The sequence below is a fragment of the Myotis daubentonii genome, chromosome 3, assembly GCF_963259705.1.
Source record: "Myotis daubentonii chromosome 3, mMyoDau2.1, whole genome shotgun sequence".
NCBI classification, from domain to species: domain Eukaryota; kingdom Metazoa; phylum Chordata; class Mammalia; order Chiroptera; family Vespertilionidae; genus Myotis; species Myotis daubentonii.
Genome location: NC_081842.1, coordinates 51474901 through 51486979, shown reverse-complemented (window position 1 = coordinate 51486979; position 12079 = coordinate 51474901). Strand labels below are relative to the sequence as shown.

The 12079-nt window shown below is 35.2% G+C and overlaps 1 protein-coding gene across 2 annotated transcripts in view; it reads left to right on the top strand.

Moving 5' to 3' along the window:
- ATP13A4 (ATPase 13A4) overlaps positions 1-12079 on the top strand; it is a 254995-nt gene that overhangs the window by 58932 nt on the left and 183984 nt on the right. For both annotated transcript variants that reach the window (XM_059687405.1, XM_059687407.1), the window contains exons 7-8: positions 892-1026; positions 4659-4728. In XM_059687405.1, coding sequence (XP_059543388.1) covers positions 892-1026; positions 4659-4728 — 205 coding nt within the window. The remainder of the gene's footprint in view (positions 1-891; positions 1027-4658; positions 4729-12079) is intronic.

Below are 12079 nucleotides of genomic sequence, written 5' to 3'. Positions count from 1 at the left end.
CACCTCTCATTGTCTTAAAATAAAGCTTATAAACTCAAGGTACTTTCTCAATATTTCTAGCAAGCTTTCAGGCATGAAAAAAAGCAACAGAATCTGGTAGGCAAAGTTCCTGTGTGCTTCTTCCCTAACCAGAGGCAAGATTACCACTCTTGTGTTAGACAGGAGGGAATTTGAGTAAGGGCACAGAATGTTTTCAACCAAAGCAGGATTACAACTGCTAGGAGTTAGCCTCTACTTTTCCCCAGTATTCTAGATGCTCAGTTATAGCTTACCACTCTCAGCTTGGCTCTTATGAGGAAATACCACCTTCAACTCATCCATTAATGTAAAAGTCTTTAATGGCTTCAATTATGGCAGATACTGTGTCATAGAAAACTAGGAAGCATTCTAACTTTGTACTAGGAAACCTGAACTAATACTTCATCTTTCTGAAGGCCAGTAAACTGGACATGATAATACCTACCCCTTACACAATTGTTGTGATAGTCAACATAAGAATATGTGAGGCACTACTTTGTAAATTATAAGGGTAGTAGTGATTAAAAGTAGGCACTCTGGGTCAGATTGCTGGGGTTCAAGTCTTGGTCTAGGAGAGTCACAGCTGTGTGACCTTGGGCAAATTTCTCAAGATCTAAGGTTCAGTCTCTTCATCTTTACAATGGAGATAAACAATGACATCTGTTTAATGATGTAATTATGAGAACTAAGTGAGTAAATTCAGGTGAAGTTGCTTAGTGCAGTGTTTGGCACATAGCAATTCCAGAAGAAATATAATAAGAGTATTGTGTGGGCGATTTATGTCATAGAGATGATTATGAAAATGAATGTCAATGAATAACTAAGTGTGAAGCCTAAATATCTTTCCATCTTCCTGTTTTTGTCTGCCAACAGGTTTTAAATCCATTTTACATATTTCAACTCTTCAGTGTTTGTTTGTGGTTTAGTGAAGACTATAAGGAATATGCTTTTGCCATCATAATTATGTCCACCCTTTCCATAGCTTTGACGGTATATGATCTCAGAACGGTAAGTTTTCCCACAAAACTTACGGTCTCGGAAAGAAAGCAGTAATAACTTTATTGAAATTATGTTAGAAAGGACAGTCAGGACATGGTTATTGTCTACTACATAATAAAAGAGACCATGTTTTTAATATCTAACACAATAGCTGATGTTTAACTACTGTTAGTCCTTTTTCTTCTCTCATATCCCAATTCCTAAACTTTCAAGTTATTTTTGTTCTCTCTTTGGCTTATTCATGGTGATTAGGCAGAAGATTATGCACACATTTATTAATCATTAATAAATGAAAAAATATATCTAGAGAATACTGATAGATGTTGAAGATGATGGAAAAGGGGTGGAAGGTGGAGGAGTCTCTGTATAATATTAACTTCTTTGCTTTTTATGTTTGGTTGGTACTTACTTGTCAAAGTCCAAATCCATATCATGGTTTTCTTTATGTCTACACCAGGGCATGTAGGTGCTGTTGGAAAAAAAAGTCACATAGAACAGATTAGTTGATTTCACTATAAATCATGAATGCCCACCTCATCTGGACAAGCTTTCCATTCTTTGAAATTAAGTTTTCAAACCAAATCTCCTTTTAAGTTTCTGAAATGCCTAGCTGCCCATATCGCACTTTTCCTCTGATTCAGCAGATAACCTTGCCACATTTTTCATAAGGATAGAAGCCATAAGACAGGAATTTGCTCAACTCTCCACTTTCCAGCTGTCAAATGACCCTTCTCTCCCCCTCCATCCTGCCTTGATCTCTCATTACAGAGGACAAAGTGCCTTCTGCCTGCCTTGAGAGAGTATCCTCTCCAGCCTGCTCAGAGTGATTATCCAGTCATCGGGTGATCCCTTCTTGCTTCCTCTCCTCAAGAGCCTTCTCATTAGCACTTAAACATGGTCAAACTTCTCCCAACTTAAAAAACTTAAATAAATGAAATGACCCCTTCTCTTGACTATTCTTTCACCTTCAGCTATTAGTCTACCTCTCTACTTCCCTTTACAGGAAAATGTTTACTCATCTCCTTCTCATGTTTTGCCTATACTACCTAGATTCTTCTCTCATGACTATTGAAGCAATTCTTGTTAAGGTCACCACTATGATCTTAAGGCCTTAAAATTAAGGTAGTTTTAATTCTTTCAAAAAGTAATTTTTAGCTATTTTTTCTTAATAGAAAGAGTAATGTATATGAATATAATAAAAATTTCAAACAGTATAAATAAAAAGTAAATATTTCTCCCACTTTAGTTCTCCCACTTTAGTTCTCCCACTGTCCACATTACCTTTCAAGAGGCATCTACTGGAACCAGATGTTCTATATATTATGCACATATGCATTAACTTGTTTTACACAAATGGAAGTACATTATATGTATACTGTCATTCACGTACTTTCATATTTTTCCTGAATAAATCTTGAATATCTTTTCATATCTGCACAAATATGTTTTCTCTAGATGTACCATAATTTTTAAACCAGGTTTATATTAATAGATGTTAGGTTGTTTCTAGTCTTTTACTATTAAAACAATGCCACAATGATGATTCTCGCACATAAATCTTTTCACACACCCACATACATGTATATTTATAAGTATATATAAATTAAAAGTCTGTAATTTATATCACATATTAATACATATGTCATAACAGATATATGTATAATTATCCATATCTATATTGATATGAAGATATAAAACTTATGTAATTGGAATTACTTAATCATGAGCTAGGTATAGTATTTTAATAAATATAGGCCAAATGCCACTTACCCAAGTAATAACAATTTACACTCCTCCCAACAGTAGATGAGTGTTTTGCTTAGCTTTGCCAATATAAACAAAAATAGAATCCAGTAAATTTAATAGTATGTTTTCCACTGAGTGGAGCACTTGTTCATGTTTTAAGCTGTTTGTTTCTTTTACTATGAACTGTATTCTTGTGCTACATTAATTTGGTGCTTATTGGTCTTTTGCTGATTTTATGGTCTCCTTCCCACAGTGGATCCTTTTATTTCCAGTACGGATTTCACTCAGCCTCTCAGTTGCATTTGACATAGTTAATGGCTCCAGTGCTTCTTTACCAAGTACTCTTTTCCTTTGGCTTCATTGACAACCCACTCTCCATGCTCTCTAGTTGCTCTTTTCCATTCTCATTTATAGTTTATCCTCCCCTACCTGACCTTTTAAAATAATGGGTGTCTAAAAATAAGAACAATATGAAAATGTATACAACGCATACACCATCTTGTATACCATGTGTGTTCCATCTTCCGCTCCCCCTCCACTTGTTCAATCACTTTTATTAGTTTCTTGTGCATTCTTCCAAAAATTGTTTTAGGCAATTTGAGTAAATATATATATTCTTTCTTATGCAAAGGTAGCATAATTATATTATTTTCTACATAGCTTTATTATTATTAATAATATGTGTTGAGGGTGTTTTCATATGAGTACACTGAGAGATTTTTCATTATTTTTATAGCTGCATATATCAATAACTTCTAAAGGCATATGCTAAATGACTTCTAATTTTATATATATCTCAAGTCCAAATACCTCTTTTGAGTTCCAAACTCAGATCCCACAATCTATTTCATTCAATATCACTTCTTCAAGAAATATTTCTGCCAATTCCATTGGCTGTATATGCTCCAAAAGCACCTTATGTTTTTTGCCTCTTACTACTGATTGTAATGATATATTAATATATATGATTATTAATTAAATGTATTTCTCCCATTAGGTGGTAAATTGTTTGATGATAAGAACCAAATTTTGTTGTTGTTGACCGTTCATATTATTCCCAACAGTTAGCATAGTTCTGGGGGGCATAAAGGTTGTTCAACAAATGTTGAGTGAATGTATGAATAAATAAAAGTGAGTTAATAGCAGAACACTCTGTCTTTGACCTTATCTATTCTATTAACCATTCTTAAGATATATTAATCGAATTTGTAAATGATTTGAAGCTAGTAGATTTAGAGAGTTTCTTAAATGACAAAATCAGAATAAAAACTCACACTAAATGATGGACACCTTTAACCCTCCCACCCCCTGAACCAGATAAGAAGTTTTTCACACAAAGTTGTTTAATAAATGTAAAATAAAATATAATTTTATTATATTTTTCTTGTTATCTTTTATTGATTCACTCTTAATATACCATATAGTTAATATATTAGAACAATAAATACTACAAGCAAATAGTAGGAACAACCAAATTCCTTATAAAGTTATAGATTAAGAACTCTGATACAGGATGTCCCAAAACTGAAATAATTCTTAGCTCTTAAAGATAGTTAGTATACTAAATGTATATCTGAATGATCAAAGTTCTAGATATTATTTATCTACTTAAAAAAGTAAATAGGAATTTATGGATATCAAAATCTCTTTTGAATGGAAGAGCATGCTGGGAAATTCCTTTATGCTAGAGAATATGCACTTCTCATTGCTGAGTGAAGAAGACAGTTGAATGCTTTAATAATTGTGTAACAAGCTACTCAGTCTTGTTTTTAACCAGTACTTTCAGTTGGCCACAAGATAGTGCTCCATCTTTAAAGAAGGCAAATACTTCACTGAGTAATACCTGGGACCTATTCTCAAATAAATAAACCTTTTCTATTTTCCCTCCTTTTCAGCAATCTGTAAAGCTCTACCGTCTAGTTGAGTCACATAATAACATTACAGTCCCTGTATGTGGGAGAAAAGGTAAGCCCCACTATTTTAGATGTATGTGCTGTCCAAATGTAATCAGAAAAGTATTGAAATTTGTATTTCTGATGGTTCCTACTACTTTTTTTTTAATCTCCTTCTGTGCATTTACCTAAAGAGAGGGGAGACTGGAGATCTTTTCACCTTAAACAAACAACTTTTTTTGAGATAAAACTGATACAGAATAAAATGAACATAAACTATTCAATTTGATAGTTTTGACATATGTACATGTTAACATGAAATTATCACCAAGATAACAATAATGACTATTTATTACCCCCTAAAGTTGCGTTGTGCCTGTTTGTAATCTTCTCTCTCAACTTCTTTCTGCCTATCCCTAAGCTCAGGCAAGCAGCTTTCAAGTTTAGAATTTATATAAATGGTATTGTACAGTACGTGTTTTTTGTCTTTCAAAATATATTTTGGGTTAATTTTGGGGGGATTAAAGTTTATAGATATTTTGAAATTCATCCATTTTGTTAAGTATATCAATAGTTCTTTTTTTTTTCACCCACGAGTAGAATCCCACTGTATGAATTTGTTCATCCATTCACCTGTTGATGAAAATTTGGGTTGTTTCCAGTTTGGGGCTATTACAAATACTGCCACAATGAACATTTGGGTTCAAATCTTTGTATGGGCATAAACTTTCTTTTTTTTTTTATGGGAAAATACCTCACTGTAAAATGGCTGGGTCATGTGGTAGAAAATGTTTAACTTTCAAAGAAAATGCCAAACGTTTTCCAAAGTGGTTCTGCTATTTTATATGCCCACCAGCAATGATTGAGAATTCCAGTTGCTCCACATTTTTTCCCACAACACATTATCTGTGCTCTGTATTGTGTGTTCACCACCCCAAGTCAAGTCTCCTTTCATCACCATTTGTCCCCACCATGCACTATACACTCCTCCACCTCCCCTACCTCCTATAATCACCACACTGTTGTCAGTGTCCGTGAGGTTTTTTATTTTTTACTCAATCTCTCCATCCCACCTACCCAGCTCCTCTTCAACCCCCCACCATAATGGCTGTCAGCCTGTTCTCTATCTCTGAGTCTGACTTACTTTGCTTGTTAGTTCATTTTGTTTATTAGATTCTACATTTGCCAACACTTGATATATCAGTCTTTTTAACCTTAGCCATTTTTTACAATTATGAGTTATATCTCATTGTTGCTCTACTTTGCATTTTCCTAATGACTAATGGCATTGAACACCTTTTCAGGTGCTTATTTGTTACTTCTAGTTCTTTTACTTTTGTTAAAGTTAAGCTTATTAATTTTTTCTTTTGTGGATCATGCTTTCTGTCTCATAGCTAAGACATCTTTATGTAATCCAAAGATTTCCTATGTTGTCTTCTAGAAGTTTTATAGTTTTAGGTTTTACATTTAGGTATATATTGTATTTTGAGTTTTTGTAATTGAAGTTCATTTTTTACAAACAGATATCCAAGTCTTCCAATACCATTTGTTGTAAAGACTATTCTTTCTCAAATGAATTGTCTTTGCAGTTTTGTCAAAAATCAGTTGCTTATGCATAGGTGGATTTATTCATGGTTTCATTCTATTCTACTGATCTATTTGTCTGTCTTTATACCAATTCCACACAGTGTAGCTTTATAATAAGTCTTGATATAGAATAATGTTAGTCCTCCAGCTTTGTTATTCTTTTTTCAGTGTTGTTTTTGGCAATATTGGGCCCTTTGCATTTCCATATGACTTTTAGAAACAACTTATCAATTTCTACCAAAAAACAAAACAAAACAAAACCCACAACAAACACATGCTGAGATTTTTTTTATTGGAATTCTGTTGACTCTGTAGATTAATTTGTGGAAAATTGACATACTCACAAATTTGGGTCTTGTGATCCATGGACATGGTACATCTCCTTATTTATTTTGGTCTTGTGTGCTTTCTCTTAGTATTTTTCAGGTTTCAGTGTATGGGTCTTTCACACTCTTTTTCCAGATTTATTCTTAAGTATTTTATATTTTGATGCTGTTATAAATGATATTTTTAAATGCAAGTATCCAATTGTTCTGTGCTAATAGTTTCCTTACATATGTGTGTTGATTACTAGTCTGCTGAATACTAAAGGAGGATCTTCTGCAGGTCTTTGTGGCTCTCTTCTGGGCAGTTGTCTCTTCTCTAATACTCTGGGCTGTGAACTCAAACCACCTTAATTTCCATAGACTTTAAAATTTTTTTCTTTATTGATTAAGGTATTACATATGTGTCCTTACCCCCCCAATTTTCCCCCACTCCCTTAGTGTCTGTTGGTTATGCTTATATGCATGCATACAAGTCCTTTGGTTTATCTCTCCCCCCTCCTACCACCCTCCCCTCCCTTCCCTTTGAGGTTTGACAGTCTGCTCAATGCTTCTCTGTCTCTGGATCTGTTTTTGTTCATTACTTTATGTTGTTCATTATATTCCACAAATGAGTGAGATCATGTGATATTTATCATTCTCCGACTGGCTGATTTTGCTTAGCATAATGCTCTCCAGGTCCGTCCATGCTGTTGTAAATGAGAGGAGTTCCTTCCTTTTTATAGCAGCATAGTATTCCATTGTCTAGATATACCAGTTTTCTAATCCACTCATCTGCTGATGGGCACTTAGGCTGTTTCCAAATCTTAGCTATGGTAAATTGTGCTGCTATGTACATAGGGGTGCACATATCCTTTCCGATTGGTGTTTCTGGTTTCTTGGGATAGAGTCCTAGAAGAGGGATTATTGGGTCAAATGGGAGTTTCATTTTTAGTTTTTTGGAGAAACTCCATACTGTTCTCCACAGTGGCTGCACCAGTTTGCATTACCACCAGCAGTGCACGAGGGTTCCTTTTTCTCTGCATCCTCGCCAGCACTTGTCATTTGTTGATTTGTTGATAATAGCCATTCTGACAGGTGTGAGATGGTACCTCATTTTGATTTGCATCTCTCGGATGACTAGTGACTTTGAGCATGTTTTCACATGTCTCTTGGCCTCTGTATGTCCTCTTTTGAAAAGTGTCTATTTAGGTCCCTTGCCCCCCATAGACTTTTATCTCTGTACTGAACTCAAGTATCCTCTGAACGTAATCTGGGTTCCTCCTCCCTCCATAGTGGCCTGGAAACTCTCTAAAGGTAGTAAAATGAACAATTATAGGGCACTTTTATTTGTTTCCTTTTCTTTCTTTCTTTCTTTCTTTCTTTCTTTCTTTCTTTCTTTCTTTCTCTCTCTCTCTCTCTCTCTCTCTCTCTCTCTCTCTCTCTCTCTCTTGCTTTTGTTCAGTGTCTAATACCATTGTTTCATATATTTTGTGTGGCTTTTTTCAGGTGAGCAGATAAAGCTGGTCCTTTATGTTACATCTTGGCTGAAAACAAACGAACCTTTACCTTTTAAAAATGTCCTGGGCATCTTCTTCTCTTAATTTTCTATAACAAAATATTTTGAACATATACAACAATGCAGAGACTATGCTAGTGAAACCCCATGTACCTGTCACCCAGATTCAATGATTATCAACTCATTGAATCTTCTTTTCTGCTCTTCTACTTCCTCCTTCTCCTTGGACTATTTTTGAACTATTCCAGCTGCCATATCATTTCATTAAAAAACATTTTAATATATACCTAGAAGATAAAGACTTCCTTTCAGTTCCTTTAGCACATCTAAAATAATACTCTCATAATTTAAAAAATCATCAACTATACAGGCAATGTTGAAATTTATCAATTGAATCAGAAGTGTGTATGTGTGTGTGCATGCACATATACTTATGATATATATGATATATAGTCTATAAATTTTCAAATGAGAATCTAAATAAAGTCCATAAACTGCAGTTGGTTGATAAGTCTCAAGTGTATTTTGATCCATGCTTTCTCTCTTCTATACCTTATTTTTTCTTGCAATTTTTGAAAATTATATTTATTAGGTGACATTGGTAAATGAAATTATATAGGTTTTAAATGTACAATTCTATGATACATTATCTGTATGTTGCATTGTGAGCCCATTACCCAAAGTCAAATATTCTTTCCATGCATATCTTTTGATAAAAAAAAATTAAGTGTTTCATCGCATGGTTTCCACAGTTCAGATTATATTAGTTGCATACTCATGGAATTATTTAACATAATTTTCTACTCCTTGTATTTCCTATAAATTGGTAGTCATATCTGAGGCTTGTATTTTGGCAAGAATGCTTCTTAGTTACCATTGTGTACTTCTTGAGAGGTACATAGTGTCTGATGTCTTCTTTTTGTGATTTTAGTAGAAATAAATGCTCATGATCTAGATTTATTATTTCATTAGGAATTTCAAATTTCTACTTCTATCAAGCCATCTTTATATATTAAGTGGAATATTTCTGTAAATGCTAGTAGTCTAAAAAACTATTTCATTATCTGAAGATACAGTTTAAGAAAGTACATACTATAAAAAGGCTATTCCTCATTATTTATCAGCCTTTGAAATAATGGGTTAATCTTCTAGCATTTTCAAAGGTGTTTTTTTTTTTTGGTTTTTTTTTTTTTTTTTTTTTTTTTTTTTTTTTTTTTTTAGTGTTGTGAATATACAAGGTTAAACATGGTTGATACATTCAATCCATTGCAGTTTTTATTCTTATTCAAATTGTCCCTTTTTTGGCCATTCAGAGCCTCTTCAGGTTGGCTCTTGAGTTCCTTTGACATGATCCTGTAGTCTTTGGATGTTTTAATGATTTCTGGTATAACAAGGTATTCCAAACTCATTTTGAATACTTTCTGCTCCAAACTGAGACATACCCATTTTTCCAAGGAGCCCTTAGGTATGGTACTTAGAGACCTCAATCAGAGCATAAGGAGTGCTCATTTCTATGGTGTTACTAGGCCTTTTCAGAAGGCATACCTAGGAAATAATATAAAGGTAAAATACATTATGGAGTTCATACTGACAGTTCCAATTCATGTTTAGAAACATGGATTTTTTATTTACCCTTGTTAATTGTACTATTGTCTCTCCTTCTCCATACCTAAAGTCAGGATTCTCAGTGACAACAACAAATTACTCATTTGCTTTATCTTGTTATTCATAATAATCTCAAAATAACAAACCAACACACCCAGCAACAATATGATTCCAATCCCTTTTCTCTCTACCTTATATAGTCATTCTCTCTATAGTTATCATTTTTGCTTTTGTTTGGCTTATTCTTACATTCATAATATTTAGAGCTATATAGTATATTTACAGAATAATAGGACACATGTTTATGCTGCTGATTTTAGATAACAGGAGTGTTACATACGCACTTAATTTATATTTCCTGATACGTACATTTTACATACTTAACTATGTTTCCCAGAAACCCTTTCACAGAAAGAGATGTAGAGATTCTTCATTCATTGTTTCAGCTGCCTAATACTGTCTTGTGTGGAGGAGTCATTGTTTACTCCTTCAGTTCTCTGTTGAAGGATTATTTTTTTCAGTTTGTTACTATGCCAAACAGTGCTGTAATTAAAAAAAGCCTTGTGCATATGCCTTTTCATACTTTTTTGTCTGTTCATAGCTTTGCCAGTCTATCTTTGGTATAGAAGTAAAATTGCTGAGTTATAGAATAAATGCATTTTCACTTTTAAGAGATAGATATTGCCAAGTTTCTTTTGTTAGACTTTGTACCAGTTTGCATTTGCACCAGGAATGTGTGAAAGTGCCTGTTTCCTCGCAGTCTTGTCAACAGAATATACTGGCAAACATTTAGACTTTTCTAATCAGATAGGTGAACAATGTGATGTCATATATATTTCTCATTTTTTTCTTTAGGAAATAATTTAAAACTTATGGAGTTGTTGCAAGAATAGGCCATATTACCTTTTTTCCTGAGCCATTTGAGAAGTTGCTGACATGTGGCTCCATAACCCTCCATACTTTAGTGTATGTTTCTTACAAAGCAGGACATTCTTCAATATAAATGACAGTATAAACATTAATAACAGAAAATGAACATTGACATGTTAATACCAACAAATGCTCAGACCTAGTCAAATTTCTCCAATGGTTTCTTATTCTTTATAGGAAAGGACTTGTGAGTGCACAATAGTGTTATTTGCAATATCTCTTTAATCTTCTTCACTTTTTCTTGGACCTTGACTCTTTGATCTGGTTATTTTGTAGAATGTCCCTCAATGTGGATTTGTTTGATGTTCTCCCATAGTTAAATTCAGGTTATGCATTTTTTAGCTGGCACATTACAGAAGTAATGCTGAGTTCTCATGGCTTCTTTTCATGTGGTACATACTTTAAATTTGTCCTATTACTACAATGGTGTCTGCCAGGTTTTTCTATTGTAAATTTACTTTTTTCTCTTTGTAATTAGTAGTTATTTTATTAAGAGATACTTTGAGGCTATATATCATCCTCATCAAATTTTTACCCACTAGTTCTAGTATCCATTGATGTCCCTTGGCTAGATTAAATATTGTTTCAATAATTAAATGGTGATTTTCTAATTTTATCTTTCCTTCTACATTAATGGATTGCCATTTACATCCATAATACTTCTCCATCTGTCTATTGAAAACCATCAATTTACACTGTTGCCTTCAATTCTATGGAGACCACAGAGTTCATTCTGGTTATATTTATAACTTCCTTGCCTCAGTGAGAAATCTGCCTCCCACAAGGCTCTTTATATCTAATTACTAGTGACCTGGTGCACGAAATTCGTGCACAGGGGAGGGGGGTGTTCCTCAGCCTGGCCTGCACCCTCTCCAATCTGGGACTCCTCGAAGGGATCGGGCCTAAACCGGCAGTCGGACATCCCTCTCACAATCCGGGACTGCTGGCTCCTAACTGCTCATCTGCCTGCCTGCCTGATTGCCCCTAACCACTCTGCCTGCCGGCCTGCTTGCCCCCAAATGACCTCCCCCGCCAGCTTGATCACCCCCAACTGCCCCCCGTGCCAGTGTGCTCACCCCCAACTGCCTCCCTTGCCAGCCTGCTCACCCCCAACTGCCCCCCCTGCTGGCCTGCTTGCCCCCACCTTCCTTCCCCACTGGCCTGCTTGACACCAACTGCCCCTCTGCTGACCTGCTCACTCCAAACTGCCCCCCCCTGCTGTCCTGATCACCTCCAATTGACCCCCACTAACGGCCTGCTTACCCCCAACTGGCCCCCTGGTCTGCTTACCCCCACCAGCCCCGCCCCCCACCAGCCTGATTACCCACAACTGCCCGCCCCTCTTGGCCTCTAACTGCCTCTACCTCAGCCCCGTCACCATGGCTTTGTCCAGAAGAACGTCCGGAAGGTCTCCTGGAAGGTCTCCCAGTCTAATTAGCATATTACCCTTTTATTAGTATAGATTGTGTCAGTCTCACCTG